This window comes from Canis lupus, chromosome 9 (assembly GCF_048164855.1).
Source record: "Canis lupus baileyi chromosome 9, mCanLup2.hap1, whole genome shotgun sequence".
Classification (NCBI taxonomy): domain Eukaryota; kingdom Metazoa; phylum Chordata; class Mammalia; order Carnivora; family Canidae; genus Canis; species Canis lupus.
The window spans coordinates 61995065-62015564 of NC_132846.1; the positions used below are offsets into that span (position 1 = coordinate 61995065).

At 50.7% G+C, this 20500-nt stretch overlaps 1 protein-coding gene and 1 long non-coding RNA gene across 15 annotated transcripts in view; one reads left to right on the forward strand and one right to left on the reverse strand.

The window, feature by feature from the left end:
* FOXN3 (forkhead box N3) overlaps window positions 1-20500 on the reverse strand; it is a 393365-nt gene that overhangs the window by 208059 nt on the left and 164806 nt on the right. For 10 of the 13 annotated variants that reach the window (XM_072839648.1, XM_072839646.1, XM_072839645.1 and 7 more), the window contains one exon: window positions 12341-12897. In XM_072839648.1, the coding sequence (XP_072695749.1) occupies window positions 12341-12883 (543 nt within the window). In that variant the 5' untranslated portion in view covers window positions 12884-12897. Of the gene's footprint in view, window positions 1-12340; window positions 12898-13444; window positions 13593-15796; window positions 15937-16793; window positions 16909-20500 lie in introns of those variants that run through there. The other 3 variants (XM_072839639.1, XM_072839641.1, XM_072839640.1) reach the window with 3 other exon arrangements.
* Window positions 2199-9410, forward strand: LOC140640366 (uncharacterized). Of its 2 annotated transcripts, none has more exons than XR_012037057.1 (5): window positions 2199-2418; window positions 2818-2978; window positions 3970-4068; window positions 5351-5468; window positions 8646-9410. It is a non-coding gene; the product is annotated as an uncharacterized lncRNA (long non-coding RNA). The 2 variants fall into 2 exon arrangements; XR_012037056.1 differs by having other exon boundaries at window positions 2818-2901; window positions 8646-9408.

Genomic DNA, 20500 nt, shown 5'->3' on the forward strand with positions numbered 1-20500 from the left:
TGGCCTTCTGCGCTGAGAAGAGGGCTGCTGTGCAAACCTCTAAGGCATAAGCAGGAAGCACTTGCCTCCTTTCGTACCTTTGTATATGGGGCACCCATGCTCAGAAATACCTAAGGGTTGCCCACCACCTTCAGAGCAAAGTCCAGATTCCTGGGCGTGGCTCTCAAGAACTCCACAGTCAGCTCAACCTACCTTCCTAAATCTAGGTCCCTCTCTGTCCTATAGAAGCCCTCTGCTTCAGCCAGCTGGGGGAACGGCAAAGCAAAAAAGAATCTTGGTTCAACATCTGGTCATGCCATTTCAGCAAGCCACTGAATCTGAGTCTCAGTTTCCCTACCTGTAAAAAGAACATAACATCGACTCTGCAGTTGCTGGAAAGCTATCAGGTCATGGATACAAATGCTTCACGCAATTCCAAACAGCCCCCCATAGGCTCTGTGAAAATATCAGTTCCCATGTTGCACACTCAGCCTCCCACATGAGCCTTCCCACTCCATTCCCTGCCCACCCTCCACCTGTGTGCAAGCTACTAACCCTGGTAATTGGTGACCTCCTCTCTCCCTGCCATCGGCCCCTGTTGCCCCGGCCATCCTGAAGGGTTCAGCTAATGAAATTCTGTGTCATCTCCAGGCGTCCCACCATGGTTCTGCTAACCATTAGGGATCATCTTCTCCTGTGGATTTCCAAATCGTTTCATCTTGGCCATTGGTCAATCCCCTGGCAAATGGCAAATGCCACTTTTAACCTTCCCGGTCTCTTTTTATCTTTGGCCAGTCCACTACACCAAAGTTTGGTGATCTCTCTATGTCTACACCAGTGCTCGGTTCAGAATAATTACATTTTTTCCCCATGTTGAAAATCACAACGTGATGACATGGGCTGCTTAGCAAGAACCATTACCCAACCTCTTGATCTTGAAAATCAGGACAACTTGTGTTGGATAGCTGACATTTATTCCTGTCTAGAACAGGGGGCTAGAGTTCATAATTTTGGGTAATCACTCAACCCCGTGATTATAGGCAATTTGAGGGCAGCTGGCAGGAAGAAGTAGCCACCAAAGAAAAACTTTGCTAGTTTGGGAAATTTCAGCCCCAAATCTCTGGAAACAAAAGGCAAGAAAGATGAAGTCATCCCAGCAATGATAAAGAAGTGGCAGGGAGCCTTGGGGCAGTCCCAGAGTTCTCTGGTGTATCAGTCTCCAACACCTGTGACAGGTGTCCTGAGGAGCCACGAAGCGAAGCAGAAAGTACAAAATAGTCAAAAGCTCCTCTTATTTTTATTTTCATTATTGAGATGTTTTCGAAAGGCCAAAGGCCTCCCGGAGAATTTTTCACCACGGGAACGTTTCAAGCCCCAGCTCCAGCCCTCATGCAGAGGTGTCCCTGGATCCCGGACACTCTGGCCCTTTGTGACCAGGGCTGGACATCTAACCCCCAGGGAGACCAAGGCCATGTGTCTGGCACTGTGACAGAGACACTGGACAGAAACGATGGGGCCAATATCACTGGGCACAGGGACCATCACACTGAAGGGGCTGGTGCCAAACTTCCACTGGGGCAAGCCAACGGGGTTCAGAAGCAGAAATCAACAGCCACGCAGAGGAAGCGAGACTGCGAGGAACTCCGGGAACCCAACCCCAGAGAAAGGCAGGGATGAGCATCCCATGTGGCCACCGAGGGACGCAGGGAACGGTTCCAACGGCCCACGGACCCAAGATGCGCTCGGTTGTGCATCACCCACCAGCCCTTTGGGAGCGATTATTGTGTCTCTGAGACACACACTCTTTTACTTATGCCAACCCGGGTGGTTTTCTTTTCTTTGCAACCAAATGTACCCTGACTACAACATTCCCCTTTAAGAGACGCTAAATAAATTCCACCGGGAAATCCCTCTTATAATCTATTTCAACTGACAGCAGCTACTTTTGTCTGATTTATTACCTCCGTGAGCCTTCCCGGGGGAAGAGGGAGGGGCTGCGTCGCTCCTAAGGCAGAGCTGATGCTACACTGGCAGGGCCCGCGTGCAGCCCTACATCACCCTGCCCTCTGCGATGCATCTAAACTAGTTTGGTCAGCTTATCCTGTTCCTGAAAGCCGAGGAGCCACCACATCAGCAACTCCGTTGCCAGGGCAACTGCTTACTTTCCATATCAACTGCAAACTCGTTGCTATGGAAACACATATACAAGAAAAATTCCTCTCTCTAGCCAGGGACCAGATGGCAGGGAACTCAGGGAGAAGTCATGGGTTAGGGGGGCTTTGCTAAATGGGATGTTTACTAGAGTGCATTCCTCTCATCATATCGCCATATCGAGGCGCCACCGGCCCCGAGCGCATTTGGAAATTACAATCTCATTACAAAAAGCAAAGGTTTGTTTTCTGCCTGCAAAACTACTGGCAGGAACTACAATAACTACAGGTTAAGTTATTTTTTGAAATAATTCTGAATTTCTCCCCCTAAATAGGAACCTCTTTTGTTTTTATGCACCATGCCAAAGCTACCCTAAAGTGAATTCTCTAGTCAAAATAGCAATGGAAATATAATTTTTTATAAGAACTGAAATGGAGGTTTGATTTCTCCTCCTTTCCGATGGAGAGGTAATCCAGAAATCCGCTTTCATTTCCACCAACTAACCACTAATGCGCCCCAGATTTCTACCTCCGCTCTGACTTCTCTACTGAGCTTGGAATTCACATATCAAACCCCCAACCTGATAGCTCCGCTCAGATGTTCAAAAGCCACCCCAAATTTAACATCGCCAAAACAGAATGTTTGCTCTATCCCCCATCTGACTTCCCAACCCCCGTTTGCCCACAGGCCTTCATCTGCAAACCCCAGTCCTGATCTAAGCCCAGCATCATTTCTGACCTCTCTAACCTGCACCATCAGAGCCAGTCCCAGGTACATGGTTCTCCAGAACGGCTCTTTAAAACATCGCATCCTCTCTGGGAAACGAACAAGGGGTAGTGGAAAGGGAGGTAGGCGGGGGATGGGGTGACTGGGTGACGGGCACTGAGGGGGGCATTTAATGGGATGAGCACTGGGTGTTATACTATATGTTGGCAAATTGAACTCCAATAAAAAAATATACAGAAAAAGGAAAAAATAAAAAAAAATAAAACCTCACATTTTCTCTATATAATGTCCTTTCTACTGGCCTCCTTTCTGTCCCTTGGACATTTCCAGCTGCTGCCACCTCTGGGCCTTTGCACCTGCTGCTCTCTCTGTTCCAGGCCTTGCAGCATCCCTCTTGCCACTTAAGGCATGGCCCCATCAACACCTCCAGGAAGCCTCCCACCCTCCTCCTCACCCCTCTCCAGGGTTTTACCCTGTTTTGTCTTCTTCACCATGTGTATCACTATCTGCTCTATCACCTATGTGTTCACGTATGGCTCTAGTGTTCAACACGTGCCCCCGTCCCCTTCTCCCCGCCCTACCGATCGTCTGGAATAGCCAGGTAACTAACTACCACACATCACCGCTATATCCTCAGCACCCAAAACTGTGCTTGGCATTCCACATAGATGTGTGGCAGGAATGATCACTGCTAAAAATGCTTCTAAAATGACTGAACTTTTTTTTTTTTTTTTTTTGTAAATGCCGAGTCTGATTTTTAGTTTGCAAACTAAGGCTTCTGCGGTCTGGAAATCATGGCTATGAACACAGGGTCTCACTTTACATGACCGCATTGTGGAAGACACTGGAAGGACCTGGGCATTTTATGCAGTATCCTGAGAGTACTTGGTGAGACCCTGCATCCAGGCTCCGGGCCACACTGTGGTGCTCTGATTCTGGGAGACCCTGGATTTTTTTTCCCCCTCCACTATCATAGCCACAATTAGAGCAGCGCTCGTGTGACTTGGCCTCTTTTTTTTCCCTAAAAACAAAGTGTACAAACGTCCTGCAAGCTGATGATTTTCTGTCTAATGACATCAGTTAAATCACTTATCGGTCCTGTATCCTGCACAGAGCTCTGGTAAATGGAAGGCAGCCCGGAACTCAACCCCGCTGGGAGCAGGGCAGATCCCCACTTCTCCCATGGGGACCAGGGGAGGAGACCCAGGGCAGGTAAGCACAGAGCCTCCTCCAGCCGCCAGCCGCCAGCCGCCGAGCAGCAACATGCTCGCCCCGCCTGGATTTTTCTGGTCCCCCGCCGAGTTCCCCGGTGCATGCGCAGGCGCACACAGCAAAGCCTGCATTCCGTTCTTGGAACGCTCTGCAACCTCACACAGCAGACTGGCAACTTATTATTCAGAAAACAACTTTACACCACTCTCTATCTCCCACCATACATTGCCTTGCTTCTCTTCTTATCATACTGGGCACAGGCTACATTAAGCTATTTGCTTTTCAAAATGTTAAATGCAATTTAACCAGAGTATCTTGAAGCAAAATCCTGGTTAACTGCCATGTTTAAAAAAAAAAAAAAATAGGTCAGCGTCTCTGCTTTAGTTAAGTTACCAGAGCAATTTATAGTCCCCTCCCCCTCCCTTGGCCTCCTAGCTCCCCCACCAACTCCTTACTTGTATTTACATAACCTTCCTAACCACCCATCTCTCTCCTTCCTCTTCTCTGACACTGTTCCAACATATCCCTCGGGTCCAGCAACATTTATCTCCTCTAGACCTCTTTGACAGAAAATCCCACACTTGCATAGTAACAAAACCAACGTTTTATTTGGGACTGCAATGGTCTCAGCTGAAAGACTCCATTTCTTAGCCTTCTTTGCAGCCATGTGACCAGAGTATAGCCAATGAGATGAAAGCAGAGTGTGGGATTTCTGAAAAAGCTCCTTAAAACTGCTAACTCAGTGGGACCCCGTTTGATCCTTCCCTGCACACCCCCTACCTACTTCCTAAATGGAGAGCATGCTAGCTGATGCCATCTTCAACCGTGAGAAGGCTCTGAGAATGGAAACCAGCAGTGCACTAGGAACAGCAGAGCAGAAGGAGAGGTGGAATGTGGGTCTCTGTCCAACTCCTCAAGACTTATTTTATGTCCGAGCAATCCACTTGTAACGTGTTTAACTCACTGTTGTTTGGATTTTCTCGAATAGTCAAATTTCATCCTAACTCATCCATTCTTGGAGGTCGCATGCTCATTCTCACACCAGAAGAATGCTTTGTGAATTTATTTGAGTGCTTTCCCCATGAAGAATATCCATATGCCCCATTTTAGGGAAGAGAAGCTTCTCTGACCTCAAATGACACCTATCACTTATTGATGTGGCACACTTCCCATACTTGTGGTGGTTTATTCTTTTTTCTATTTTTTATTTTGTCTCGTTTCCCTGCAATATAAGCTCCTAAAAGGCAAGAACCAAATCTCACTTTTTAACTTAACCTTTCAGATTACCAGATCTCTCTACTGAATAAACTAGTAAGCAGAGGGCCCCGGTGTCCCTGAAATCACAGGTAAAGAGATATTGATGGCCTACCAATACGGAAGCACTCCACAAGAACAACTTGGTAAGTTCTGACAGGAACATCAGGCCCCTGTTGAACCAAATGCAGCCAAAAGATAAACTCTCACCGGGCTAGTTAGATACATTCATCGAGACAAGCGACAAGTGAAAAGTGGCAAGGGTAGGGAATGGGAATAAGGTACTTTAATGGGACCATGGAACCAAAATACATAAACAAAGGTCTGCCTAATAAACTACAGTCTCATCAAATCAAACATTACATTAGCCTTTTTAAAATATATAATCATTTGTTTCAAGTGCAAAAATGTCCACCGGGCAGATGGTGGAATTTTCTACAAAATCTAAGACCTGCCATCACCTCGCCAAAACTTAAGGGCATTAAGATGACCAAGGGCTCTGTGAGAGAAGTATGGATTAATCCAAACAACTCATCACTATTTGTGAAAGAAGCAAAACCCATGACTTTCAAATAGGAGGTCAGTGTGCCAACTTCCCATATTATTTACTGCAGAGAATTATCCTGCAGCTAAAGTGATTTCAAAGGGAAATCCCAAAGCCTCTTCAGCTCAACAGGGGAGGTTCTGAGAGCAATTTCTTGCTGTTCGGAGATCCAGGCAGTACATCAATGAAGAAGCAACCCATAGACCTACCAGGTATCACAAAGCCCTGCCAAAGGAAATGCAACATTTTTGAACCGTTCATGGGGAGAGCTACTGGACAGATACACCAATGGGGCTCCCGAGTCCACAAGAACCAAGCTTTCTAGAAGACTCGTAGGGACCCTTCTCAAGGTCAACAATAGGAGTCACTGTAGGGACTTGAAAAAGCAGTGTTAACTTTGAAACAGAAGGGCCAGAAAAGAATGATGGGAGAAACAGGAAACAGATAAGCAAAAGGAGGAAAGTAGGCTGAAGGAAGGGCTTCTGCTGGTTAAGTTCTCAGAGCTGAGGCAAGTCTGTGGGCAGGGCTCACTGGACCACGGGCTAGGGCCCAGGCCACCACACATTCAACTTTGTATCCTTTCAGCATTTGGTGTAGTTGAGTAGAGTTGGTACTGACCATAACTACTTTACCAAGTCTTTGAATGAATGAATGAGCAGACAATCAACAGCTGGCAAGACCAGAACAGGAATGCACGACCCCCTCCCCCACCGCCAAGGCATCTAATACCTGAAGAATCAGCAAGAAGCAGAGTTGATAGGATCAGAGGGAGAGCATGGCCAAGGGTGGTGCAGACTCCTTGGGATGAAGGAGGATGCTGGTATGAAGTGCTTCCTATTCCAGGGCCTGCGACACAGGGTTATGTTTACTTCAGGCCCTTTGGAGACCCCAACCTCCTCAGGCAACAAAGTTTGCATTTAGCACCAACAACAGAAAGCGGTGCACTGGGTGGGGCGCCCTGGTGAGAAAAAGGCAGCCCATACTCAGGGATGAATGGGATCGTCACCTGCCCCAGAGGCCTCAGAAGAAATTGATAAACCCCAACACATTTTTTGCATGCCTCACCACCCAACACTACCCTGACTTTTTAGGACCCTCCCCATCAAAACCAGGATGCGCAGTTCTTCAAAGAGCATTACTTATTCAAAATAAGTCACCTCTTCTTCTAAAATGACCATCAGTTAAATGGGTACATTGACTAGCATCATGGGAAAGGGGAATGCTCTTGACACTGTGTTGAACCACCAAGAGGAGGGAATTAGAGCCAACTGTGCATAATAGGGAGGTCCTGCCACGTAGGAGATGCCACCGCATTTTCCAAAGTGCCTTTGAAAAAGAATCTCATAAAAAAAAAAAAAAAAGAAAAAGAAAAAGAATCTCATCCACCAGGGTGGAAAAGCAAAACATCCAGGGGGCTGGGAATTGGGAGGGAGAGCTTGTATAAACGGTGTCTATGCAGAGGGAAGGGACTCTGAACTTGGGCCAAATCAGTGGAGGAGGCTCAGGATAGAGCCTGGCAGCCGGAAGCTGAGAGGGCATGGGTAAGCTTCATGCACATGCCCCATCTTTCCATTTGCTGATAAAGACAGAATTTGGCCCCATCCCAACAGCACAAAAAGACTCTCTATATTTACCTTTCTCTACCCTGCACCCCCACAGTAAATTCTGAGTTTACTGGTGTCATGTTAGTTCCCTATAACTCATGTTCATAGAATATTTTGAGGAAGAATGTAGAGATGATCTACAATAGCCTGTCTACTGAGGTATAACTAAACACCCGGGTTTATTTAAGGACAGGCCCTTCAAAACTGGAGGGAATTAGAGTGATTTACTGCTCTCCTACTTTACCAGCCATGTGATCTCCAGAAAGTTTCTTAACCACTCTGAGCTCAACTCAGCACCTATGTTAAGAAGGAAAATGGGACCTTCCTCACAGGATTGTAGTGAGGAAGTAGGATACTGCATATGGCAAGTTCGAAGAAGGTGTTTGCATATTTATGTCTGCTACTGTTATTATAAAACACAGGTGGTTCTTCACTTTTCCTGAGTCAGAGGTTCCATTAAAGAATCTAAAAACCGAACAAACAGAACTCTGGGATCCTCCAGAAAAATGCAACATGCATAGTCACGGGGTATGAAGTCAATAATTTCAGGCTGTCTGCAAAGCCTGTGATATCCAAAGACCCCCAATTAAGAAGCCCAGCAATTACGAATTGCTGCTTCTATACATGAGAAGACTGAGGGCCAACATAGCTACCAGCACCAGCATCAAAACTAGAACCAGGTATCTTGGCTTCTAATCCACTCCTCTTTCAACTTAGACAAGTTGCCCATATTAATAAGCTGAAACTGTGTTTAAAGCACTCAGCCTGGGGGTACCCAGCTGCCTCAGTCGGAAGAGTGTGTGACTCTCCATCTTGGGGTCGTGGGTTCAAGCCCTATGTTGCACATAAAGAGTATAATAAATAAATAAATAAATAAATAAATAAATAAATAAATAAAGCGCTCAGCCCCAGATATAATAAACATACTTTTGTACAGTGTTTCCTTTATAAACCTTTTGTGACAACAATGGTTTTTGTTAAATTGGTAAGAAAAAGCACAGAAATAAACACACACGCATGAACCATTACCATCCAGCCTATAAAAAGGAATTGCACTTTACTCCTCCTTTACAAGTACTCAGGTTAGCATGTGCTCCTCTTATAGTCTTAACTAAGATCTGTATTTAGGGGATATAAAACTTCTTCTCAGACTCTGAAACTCTACTTTGATTCAGGCAGAGGTCCGTCCACAGATGAAACTCTTAAGATGAAAAGCCGATGGAAAACCTTGCAGAGGTGGCTAGCAGCTGATCCCACATGAACCCATGGCTCAAGCTCAGCATCATCCCCCAGGAGGGGCCAACCAGCCTTCCTGATGTGAGAACACAGAAGAACTGTCTAAAAAACATTCTAGAGGGGGGTGAGGGGGAACTCAGAAGGTGATCCAGCCTTACTTCTATTTCATGCAAAATACAAGGGGACCGAAGAACACGCTAGATGAAATTCAAATGAAGCAGACAGAACGTGGGGGCACTCTAGAGCCCAACAGATGAGTGTCTTTGACAAGGAAGGGCATCAGAAAGTGGGGAGGCATAGGGCTGGCTGTCGATGAAAACAGACATCAGGGGCCTAACGGACAACTACACACCAAAACCATGCTGGGATCCTATTCCAACCGAACATTCTGTAAACCCTCAGGGATCTCTGAGTACGGACTTGGTATTAGGTGATACCAAGGAAGTGTTCACTTTGTTCAGGGGGACGCTGGCATTGAGGTGATGTAGGAACTGGAGCTTATTCTTCTGCACACGGAAGGCAAATCGACGTGAGATCTAGGATCTGCTTCCAAAGACTTATGCCAAAAGCCCTTGCTGACTACAGAATCTGGTGATGGGCAAAAGGGGGTGATAGGGATTCATCACGCTACTCTCGCTACACACGTATGTTTGAAATTCCCCAGGATTACAAAATAAAAATAAAACTCTATCTTTTACAGTCCGTTTTTTTTAAGTCCTTATGTTTCTAAGTCTTATGAGTGATAAAATGTTTAAAAAAAGAGAGACAGAGATAAAACGGAAGCAGAACTGTCTATTCTTTCCGACTTACTCATTCATGAGATGTTCCCGATGAAATCTCAGCTTTGGAAAGAACCCAAGAGGGCATCTAGTTCAGGGATTCTCAAATCTGGCTGCAAGTCAGAAACATCCATGGAGCTTATCAGAACCACCAATTGTCCCCAACCCACCTCAAACCAACTGAATCAGAATCTCCAGGAAGGAGCCAAGAAATGCTCATTGCTTTGAAGTGCCCGGGGTATTGCTAGTGCAATCCTGTAAGGTCCCTCTCCCACATCCCAGGCAGGCAGGTGTCCAACGGGGGACATGTTCCAAGCCCTTGGGGAACAAGGACCACATAAGATTCTGCATTCTCAGTCCCGTCAAGCTTAAAACCCTCTTCCAAGTTTTTAGAAGGGAAAAAATGTGAATGGGATGTGCAAGCCTTCCATTCTCTCCTTCAACTAACGTATCTGTCACCAACATTCGGGTGCACTTGACCAACTATGTTGGGGCCCAATCTCAGTGTGGGAGCTACCATAAAGTAAAATCCCCTGGGGGAAAAACAAGTTTACCCATACAGCCAAAGGGGCTTTCACTGGGCCAAGTAGCAGGGAGGATGCCTTCCCCTTTACTCAGGTGGCCAGAGAAGAAACCCCAAATGGATGGGCTACAGCATCAGTGTCTTGGAAGTACCTGGGAGTGCCAGGGAATCCATGCCTCTGAATGCAGCCACCAGTTGGCCCAAGCAAGGAAGAGAAATGAAGAAAACTGACACTCTAGGCTTTGTTCTCACAAAATCACAAACGATGGGAAACCAATCCCCAACCACAACACTGACTAGCATTTGATCAGAAACATGTCAATACAGGTGAGCATGGCTCGGAAGCCAGAACTGAACATTTCCTAAGATTAACAATCTCCAATCCCAAACGCCATTCCCTTACAACAGGCAGTAGTCAGGGAAACATGACTCCCAGAGTGGGGACTGGGGGCGCAAAAGGGGGGAGACGGCACACCTGCCAGTGTGCCTTAACACACACACCCCATCCAACACACCTGTCACTTGGAGGGCTGATGAATAATCCTCCCAAGTCTCTCCGCACACTTTACAGAGTTGTTCTTGTCAAACATTTCAGGGCAAGCACTTGCTAAATTACTTTTATATGTCCTGGCCTTGTGGCAAACACGGAGCCAGGCAGGCAGTAACATGCTGAACAGGTTCACACCAAACGAAGAGCGCTGTTCGTTGCTTTATCGGTGGTGACACATTGCTCGGGGGGACCTGAACAGCATTTTCTTCACTATATTCTAATCTTGGGATTGCTTTTCTAAGCTGTTCCCCTCCTAACCAACCACCAGGACCCACTGATACAGCAGCTTTTAATATCACAGACTTGGTCTTTACAGCAGAGCAGCAAATCCTCTTCAAGTTCAAAGAATGATGGTCAAGCGGGCGACAAGAGCGGAGTCCAGAGGTTGGTCTGGAGATGTGGAGGGGAAGAAGGAGAGCAGTGGGCACCCAGGACAACAGCAGCACCCTACAACTGTCAGTTATGCAAAAACCGGGACATGGGGACTACTGGCACTTGCACACTGGACGCAGCCCCTGCACACACCAGTGGCCAAAGGCAAAGCTCCTGAGTGTCCTCATTTTTCCTGGGGTTCCCAGGCAACCCCCTCAAGCCCTGCATGCCCACTGCCCATCTTGAGCATAAACTCCAGGTGAACAGCACTTGCAGACAAACGTGCCCAGCCGCAGCCAGGGGAAGCATGGCTTCGCCACATCCTTATGCAATAGGCCTCCGTGCCCGAGCCGAGCAGGGTTTTCTCAGGCTCGAGATTCTACTGGAAATGGGACCGTGTTTCTGGAGAGGAAGAGAGGCCCCAACAGCGACCCTACCCCTGAACTTTAGAAAGGGTAAAGAGCAGACTGCCAGCTTCCCACCGCAATGCTACCACCACGAAAAACGAAGCTGGAAAATGCAAGGACGGTGAGAAAAGGCTGTAGACACTGCTTCCCAGCTTCTGTTTGAGCTGCAGCGACGTCATGTTTGGGATCTCCAAAGTCCGAGCATGCTGCTCTGTGTTCCAGCCCTGCCCGTCCATCCTACTCCATCCTATTTCTACCACACCGACGATGACGTTCCTTCCCAGAAAGGGAAAGCAAATCACAGAAACCATCTCACTCCGGCAGGCCAGGAAACCTGGGCCTTAAGGCTTTACAGTCCAAATTCAATCTTTTTTGGAACCCTACCCTGAGTTTTCATACTCTGGGTGTCTTTCAAAGTGGCCGCTTACATAGACACCTGCTGTGATGAGAGTTACCTGGGCAATTCACGTCTTTGTCTGGTCCTCGAGTATACTGTTTGGTCACCTCCCAATGTCCATGACTGTCCATTTATTCCAGAATCCTAGAGACGTGGTCTCTCTCCAAGTCCACACTCAGGAAGAAAAGAAATGCCATCTTTCTCCCGCCCTGGGCGGTTAATTCTCCTCAAATGTATAGACACACACCTCATGGTTACCGGCTGCCCTGTGTTTGCACTGTAAACCCATAGTGTCCCACCCATGTCGAGGAACGATGCCGAGAACCAATCAAGTGTGCAAACTCCCGTTTTGTGATTATGTTCGGATACCACGGTGGGAAACCCTCAGTCCAGCACAACCACCAAAAACATTCTTTAACTGGGACGTTTAAGGGCAAGGGAAGTTCTTTGCAACCAAATGAATGAAATAAAATTACTCATTTATGACCACTCCTTCAGTGTGGTGAATTTACATGCCATAACATTCCCCCCCCCCCAAAAAAAAAAACAGGGAGAAATGACACATTTAAAAGAGAAAAATGTGAGCTCCAGACACAGAGGGCTTACCTGACTCCTCTCTTTGTCCACTTTCTTAAAACATTTATTCAAAGACAAATTATGTCTCACTGAGTTTTTCCACCCGGTAGGTGCATTTGCAAAATACGGAAAATGTTCCAAGATCCAGTTGTAGATATCCTTTACTGGCAGGCGCTTGGTTGGAGAGTCCTCGATGGCCATAAATATGAGGCAGCTGAAGGAGTAGGGGGGTTTGCAGTTGGGGTTCTGCCTGGCATCGTAGGGCATGTCCGAGTGGGCAGGGGATGGCGGGGTGTCATCGTCCAGGTCCTGCACGGGGCTGACACTCCTGAGGACCGACTCCCCAAAGCTCTTCAGCAAGTTCTTGCTCTCGTGTAGCCAGTTCAGATTGGTCAGCTCTTCATCTTCCATGGCCCCCTCTTCTAGTCGGATGTCAGGCAGAGAAAAGTCGAGGTCATCGTCCTCCTGCAGGGCCTTGGAGAAGCCACTGCCCCGGTAACACTGACTCAGCCCACTGGAGACACTAATTCCTGAGCTTTCTGGCTTCTTGCTGGGAGGCATGACTGGACCCATTTATGTGAAGGCTCCTGGTAAACACATCACAAAGAAGAGATGAGTTGGGGGGAACCCCTAAACGGAAAGGCAGCTGCGCCCTCCTACTTCTCCCGAGCCCGCTCCCCACCCCTGCCACTTGGATAGACACCCCTCCCCCTGGCCCGCCCCACAGAAGCACCGTCTCATGGCTCCCACAACTGGGTAGCAACACAAACCCACCCCTCCACCACAAAGAAATGCTCTAAGAAGTAAAAATCGGTGCATTCAGCATGTAGCACAGTGACTGTCACTTCTTAAAGACGGTGAAAGTGGAAATATTTACAGTATCTCAATATGCAAATACAGTATGAAAAGAATGGGAAAATCCACAAAACCTTCTTCCCAGATGTATGAAGACTCTCACTGTGCCCCTGCTGATAATGATCATTTATGTCCTGGTGCCTCAGTTTCTCTACAAACAATGAGTATCTGCCCCGGTAAAATTCTTTCAAGCCTTCACGATAGACACTACAAAGTAAATGCACACGCACCACTCCTGTCACCTTGAGGTTTATCCTTGCCCCACAAAAAAGGAAATACCTGTAAGTTTAAGGCCCCGGGTTTCAGATTAAGTTCAGCTGTCTCCACACGAAAACCATGACAACTGCCCCAGAATTCAAACTGCGACCACGGCCCACACTGGTTGGCCGTGTTTTCTTTGACAGTATCTTTTCTTCATAAGCAGTGGCCCCAAACTCTGCAACTTCAATCACAGTTGGCAAGTGGCAAGAGTGGTCACAAGGAATTCTGCAGACTGGAACCGGAGGCAAAAGTGCATGCAACCGTCAGGACACTACACCCCACGTGAAAAAGTGGGTAACTCAGGGCACCGCACAAATAAATGCGAATGTGAAGACAAGCCATTAATTTGTCTAACTAATTCTAGTTTCAACTAGAAGTGGTGAAGAGCGTCAGCAGAGCAACTGGCCGCTTCAAGACTGCAAGGCAAATTCGACAGAAATGGCTACAGAGTTCTATTCTGCACCCCCAGGCCACCCCCCGTTTTTATCAATGACCTAGAACAGGGAGTACAACTTCTGACGAGAAAAGAAAATGAGGACGTGGCAAGTCCACAAACAGAATGACCCCGATAGATACAAAGCATATTCAACCCTCGAGTACTCAATGTGATAGAAAGAACAGTAAAGATAATGAAAGAGGTCTCCCACCGTCCGCTTGTAGCGCTCGCACAATGTGCTTGGCCTAAGAAGCAGGTCCGCTTTATTTTGTCCCCCTGAGTAAGAAGATCAAGCAAACTATCTAGAAAAAAAAAGAATGGACACAAAAGCAGACATGATCATTCTCAGGCTCTGAATGCCCATTGACACTGTGTTGAAAGTAACTGCCACTTCAGCTACGGAAGCTCTAGAATGGGATTCTAGAAAGCATAATGCGAAGCACCCAACGGCCAGCCGAGGGTGCCTGAGAACTGCAGCACCCTCCCTCCCTCTGTAGAAAGGCAGACAGAACGTGCTGGCGGAAGGCATGAGAAAGCTTTCTGGGGTGGCTGAGCGATCCCCAGCTCCAAAGATAGAAAACTTCCATGGGCACCAAAGTCCGAGACAAGTGGGCCAGCTGACACATCTCAGGTTCAGCCACAGGGACTATTTCTCTGTCCAACAAGGAACCTCACCTGAGGACTACAGGACACTATTTATTTATTTATTTATTTATTTATTTATTTATTTATTTAAGATTTTATTTATTCATTCATGAGAGACACAGAGAGAGAGAGAGGCAGAGAGAGAAGCAGGCTCCATGCAGGGAGCCCGATGAGGGACCCGATCCCGGGACCCCAGGATCACGCCCTGGGCCAAAGGCAGGTGTCAAACCACTGAGCCATCCAGGGATTCCCTACAGGACACAGTTTAAAGAATAATCTTGTATCTTCAGGTTTGGGGCGGGGGGGGGTGGAGGGGGGAGGCCAGAGACCAACCTGATAATGTCTTTTACTTTCTTTATGAACAAATCAAAGCTCCGCTTGTCTCTCTCAAAGTTTTCCCACATCCCCATCGAAAAACCCTAAGTTTCCACGAACCAGGAATGTCCACGCGGAACACAAAGCAGAACGAATCCTCAGCCGCTGAAGTCAACTTCAGCTCCAGATGAAAGTTTTATGTCTCCTGAGCTTCCAAACAGGAAAATTATATCATGGCTGACAGTAAAGTAATTTAATTGCACTGTTGCTATGACAACATGCTGCTCTTTCTTTTCAATTTGCTTATTTGTCAGTAGCTTCCCAAAGGAACTAACACACTACACTCCATGTTTCCTTTTGTTTTAAACAAACATTGCCAGCAGTATGGTTTTATTAGAAAAATGGCACTGTCAAGAAAAGAGGGTGACGGGGCCCCCGCTACCCTTGCATCATCTGTCTGCTTTGTGTTTCTATCCCCCCATGCTCTCCGACTGCTAACTGCAACCCTATAAATCCAGCATTTCATAGCAACCGTATCAAGAGCTGCTGATCACTACAGTTCCATTTAAAAAAAAAAAAAAAAAAACAGTTCCCAGAAACCACAGCTGAGGAGTTTTCCATTATTATACTCTAACTACATAATTTGCCAAATCTTTTTTTCCTCCTGTTTTAGAGGAGGAAAAAAAAGAGAGAGAGAGAGAGAGAGAGGACAGAGAGAGAGAGAGAGAGCGAGAATCCGGATCATGTGAGTCTGCAGTTAAGCAAACATTTTTAATCTGCTGCCAATAAGGCTGCTCCACCAGATACGCAAATAGTTATTCACTAGTGACCTCCTTACAACTTTTCGGTTTGCTGTTGGTCGCGTTCCATGCACACGCGCGCGCACACACCCACACACACACACACACACACACATACACACACGCCCTCTTTTTGTTTTTACACGCCTTGCTGTGTTTTGTTATCTTGTTTACTTTTCAAAGGAGAAAATGCAGCAGGAGAGCGGGTCTCTTGCCCGCTATCAGAAGGTCTCCAAAGAACTGACAACCGCATTACTGGCCCGGCTTTGAACAGATGTTGGAAGTGAACTTCACGGAGTCAAGGCACCGTCCCCGGGCCGGGCCGGGCCGGGCCGGGCCACCCCCTTCCCCCCCCCCCCCCCCCCCCCCCGCGCACACACGCACGCGCTCCACTCCCGTCTACTGTACTTGTCAAAAACATTTCAAGGGGACCTGCGGGAGCAGCGATTGGCTGCGGCCCGCGTCCATCAGCCGCGTTGCCCGGCAACGAGGAAACTGCTCCGCTCCCCGTCTACTGGGCAATTGGGAGCTCGCATACCTTCACTGCCGGTCAGATGTCATAAACCTTTTATTGGCCGCGCCGCGGCGAGCCTTAAGAACACATCAATAAAAGCCCGCCGTCCCCCCAACTTGTCCCGGGCGCTGGGAGGGTTTCCTAGAGCGCCGGGGCGCGGAGGGCTCGGGCTCGGGCTCGGGCTCGGGCTCGGGGGGTCTCGGGAGGCTCTCGGTGCCGGTGCCAAGCCTGCACGGCTTGGGGGGAGGGGACGGGGCATCTTTGTTAGGGGCCCGTTCCCCACCCTGGGGTCTCCCCCAGATCGGCACCCCCGCCCCGCCCCCGGGGCCCGGGACGGCGGGGATCCCGTCCTCCGCGGACAATGCCAACTCCGCTCCCTTCGGGCGTCTCTCGGAAATCGAGGCGCCGCGAAGCAGCCCGCACGTCGGGGCAGGAAACTCTTCGGACCGGGCAACTTCCCGGCTCCGGGGGCTCTGCCGTCTCCCCGCCGGGCCGCCCCCGCCGACCCCACCCCAGCCCGGGCCCTTCCCCCAGGAACTGCGGCGTCCCGGTCGGCCGAGGGCGGCGAGGTCGCCTGCACGATGGCCTCGGACGCGCGCCGCCGCCCGGGGCCGCCGAGTCCCCCCCGCGCGCCGGCGGCAGGGGGAGCGCACTCACCTGGCCGGCGCGGGGCGCGGGGCGCGGGGCGCGGGGCGCGGGGGCGCCGCAGCCCTTCAGCGGGAGCCGACAAAGTTTCGCGGGCGCCCAGCGGGCATCGCTCGGGGGCCCGGCTGAGGACGCGCGGGCGCGGCGCGGCGAGCCCGGGGCGGCGGGCGGCGGGCGGCGGGGGGCGGCCGCGGGCGCGGGCGCGGGCGCGGGCGCGGGCGGCAGGGGCGCGGGGGTCGCGGCGCGGCATGGGACCTGCGGCGTCCGCCGGGCGCGCCGCGCGTCCTCCCGCCGGCCCCGCCGCTCTCCCCGCCCCGTCCCGCCTCCCGCTCGCCTCCGCCGCGGCGCGTCGGGCCGGGGCGCGCCGAGCGGCGAGAAATTGTTTCCACTGCAAACAAAAAAAGGCGACACATGACCAAGGCAGGAGGAGGGGAAGCGCGGGGAGGGAGGGGCGCGGAGGGGAGGGACGGAGCGGAGGGGGCGGAGGGAGCCGGAGAGAGCGAAAACGTGGGCCGGGCCGCCGCCGGCGCAGGGTGCGGACCCGCCGGGGCGCCCCTGCCCGCGCCCCCGCCCGCGCCCCCGCCCGCGCCCCCGCCCGCGCCGCGCCCGAGCGCTCCCCGGGGGCGCAGCCGGGGCCCAGGCCGGCGGGGAGGGGGGGGGGCGGGCTCCCCAGGCGCCGCGGGGATGGGGACGGGGACCGGGACCGGGACCGGGACGGGGGGCGCAGCCGGCCCCTTCCCCAGGCTCGGGCCCCGCGGGCGGGCCGGCAGCGTGTCGCCGGAACGCTCCTGCCCCATCCGCACGCCTTACAAGGCTCGAAAGTAAAAATAAAAAGAATTATGATGCGGGCGAGGCTCTGCGAGGGGGAGCGGAGGTTCCGGCGTCCTGGCGGGGCTCCCGGGGCGGCCCCCGGCCCTCCTCCAGCGCCCACCTCGAGCCCCGGGAGCCAAGGCACAAAGGCGCCGCCGCCTCCCGGCCCGCTGGCCGCTCCTGCTGTCGTCCGCCGGCGCGTGTCTGCCGGGGGGGGGCGGGGGGAGGCCATTACAGGCGGCCGAGCCGGAGGCCCGTGCTGGAGGCCACGCCGGGAGGGCCTCTCCAGCGGGGCCGGACCCGGCCTCCGCGCCCTCGCATTGTGACTTCTCCAGCACCCGACAGACAGTTCGCAGGGCCCCCCAGCGACCGCTCCAGGAGCTCGGGCTCCTCCAGAGAAGGGCCACCCACTGCCGAGGCCACCCCAGCCAGCTGCCTTTGGAGAGTCCGACAGGACACCCTGGTGGTGACACAGATAAAAATAGGACTGCACACCTCTCCCACGCAGCCACATCAGTAGGTTCCTCCACACAAGAGAAGCCCAGGTGAAAAGGCCCGTCCGTCCCCCCCCCCCCCCCACCACCACCACCACCTGAACCCACCTGAGCCAGGGGACTGGCCATTTTGAGCTCCCTGAAAACTGCAGGCAACCCAGGGAGAAGGCCCAGGGCGACCTCCCTCAGAAAGGCCTCTAGTTTGCCGCACCTTTGAACCTGGCCAGGTTCGAGAGACAAATCCACAAGGGCTTCTGGATATGATTTTGTTGTTGTTCCCCAAAAACAAAGAAACTCCAATGGATCTGGGAAGTCATTGCTTTCAACAGAGCTTCAGAGGGGTGGATGATGGTAAGTCTTCTCCAAGGACACTCGCCACAAGGCCTGACTGCTTAGCAGTTGTAAGGCAAATCCCACCCCAGGAGATGACTCCAAGGTGGAGGCCATCCAGCCCCACCCCTTTTAATTACTGAGCGCTGGATGTGACCTACCCAAACTTGCTAAGCAAAAGGGGTAAGGTGAGGGAGACGGATACCTCTGAAGCCTTAAGCCAGAGATTCTAAGCATCAGAACTGGTGACAAGGGGACAACCGGATACCAGTCAAGCATGTGGCACTCTCCTTCAGCATATCAGTCGTGTGGGCTGAATCTCCCATCAAAGGAACCAAGGCCAAGAGACCTTGGTCCAAGCGCCTTGCCCCGCACCCCCACCCCCTGACCCAAAAGAGGAAGAGCAATACTCCCCCCTTCCATGACCAGCGCCCAACCCTCCGCATGGCCAACCACACTCACGCCATAGCTAGAAATCTCTTCGCAGTAAGAGAAGTGGCATGTTAATCTTCGCTCCAGTCCTCTGTCCTCAGAGTGTGTCGCTCTTAAAATTGTCCGTGCAAGCTGTGTTTAGCCTCCAGTGTGTGAACCAGCCATGTAGGCCGAACACCTTTAAGGCACACAAGCCTTGGGCCAGGGGAAGCCCTAAGTAGAGGGTGGAGTACGGTGAGGTAAGCTGTCTTTTATTAGCCTCTCTTTCCTTCTGCGTGTTTTTGGTTTCTTCCATCCTCAAACATATGGACCTTCCTCTATTTACGATGGGGTCATGTCCCAAGAAGCCCAGCATCAGAAGTCAAAAATATCTTGAGTCAAAATTGCATTTAATACACCTAACCCAGCATACACGACAGCTCAGCCTCGCTCACTTTGAACATGCTCAGAGCGCTCACATTGGCCTACAACCAGGCAAACATCATCTATCACAGGTGGTGAGTATCTCCTGTACCTAACTGACGACTGTACTCAAAGTGAAAAACGGAGTGGTTGTATCGAGTAGAGAATGGCTGGAGGCCTGGTGGCTGTCTCCCCCGACTGGCTGCAGCTGCCCGGCCTCCCCACAGGGGATCGGACAGTCTATCACTAGCCCAGGAAAAGATCCAGATTCCCCACCTGAAGTATGGTGTCTACTGGATGTGTATCGCTTGTCATACCATCACCAAGTCAAAAAATCGTATGTCGAACTATTGTTAAGTCAGGGACCGTCTGTATTCCTTAATTTCTTTCTCCCATGGGTATGGGGATGTGGCAAGAGACATCATCCTGAAGAGGAAGTGGTGGACCAGCACTGCCTGATGGGGAGGGGGGAGCACAAACATCTGCCTATCCGTCCCTCTGACGTGGGGCACTCAGACATTTGTTGAAAGCCAAAGGCAGCCTTTGGGGTGGCCTTTCCACCTTCTAATTCCACAGAACCCCAGCTCCGAAAGATGCTCCCTGATAAAAAGGAGGCAGGGCCCAAATTCTTTGGAAAAATTCCATTTTCAATTCCCCTCCTAAACATTTACAAATTACCCTTGTGCCTTCGCCCCTGAGAAGTCTTCAAAAAACAAGTGGAACTGTTTAGGGGCCCTTGGGTGGCTCGGTGGTGGAGCAGCCTTCGGCTGAGGGTGTAGGGTGTAATCCAGGGGTTGTTGGATCGGGTCCCACATAGGGCTTCCTGCAGGGAGCCTGCTTCTCCCTCTGCCTGTGTCTCTGCCTCTGTGTGTGTGTCTCTTGTGAATAAATAGATAAAATCTTTAAAAAAAAAAAAAAAAGCAAGTGGAACTATTTCAACAATTGTTCTATAAGCAGGTTTGACAACAAAATCCTATGCGTGCCCTGGAAGTCACTTTGGGCAACACTTATTCCCTGGCTGGGGAGCTGCTAAGACCCTTCCCCAGCTGCTCTGGGCAGGCACCCCCAGGGTATACAGGAGTCTGGGGGGAAGGGAAGGGGAGACCTGGACTCTTCACCCAATAGGTCTCCTCAGGTTCCTCCTCCTCTGTACAGAAGAGTGCCTCTCCCCTTAATGGTTTCTTCCTTCTTCTCCAACGTGTTTCCCTGCCCTGCAACGTGCTTCCCTGCCCTTCCCATTTCTGGTTCTTT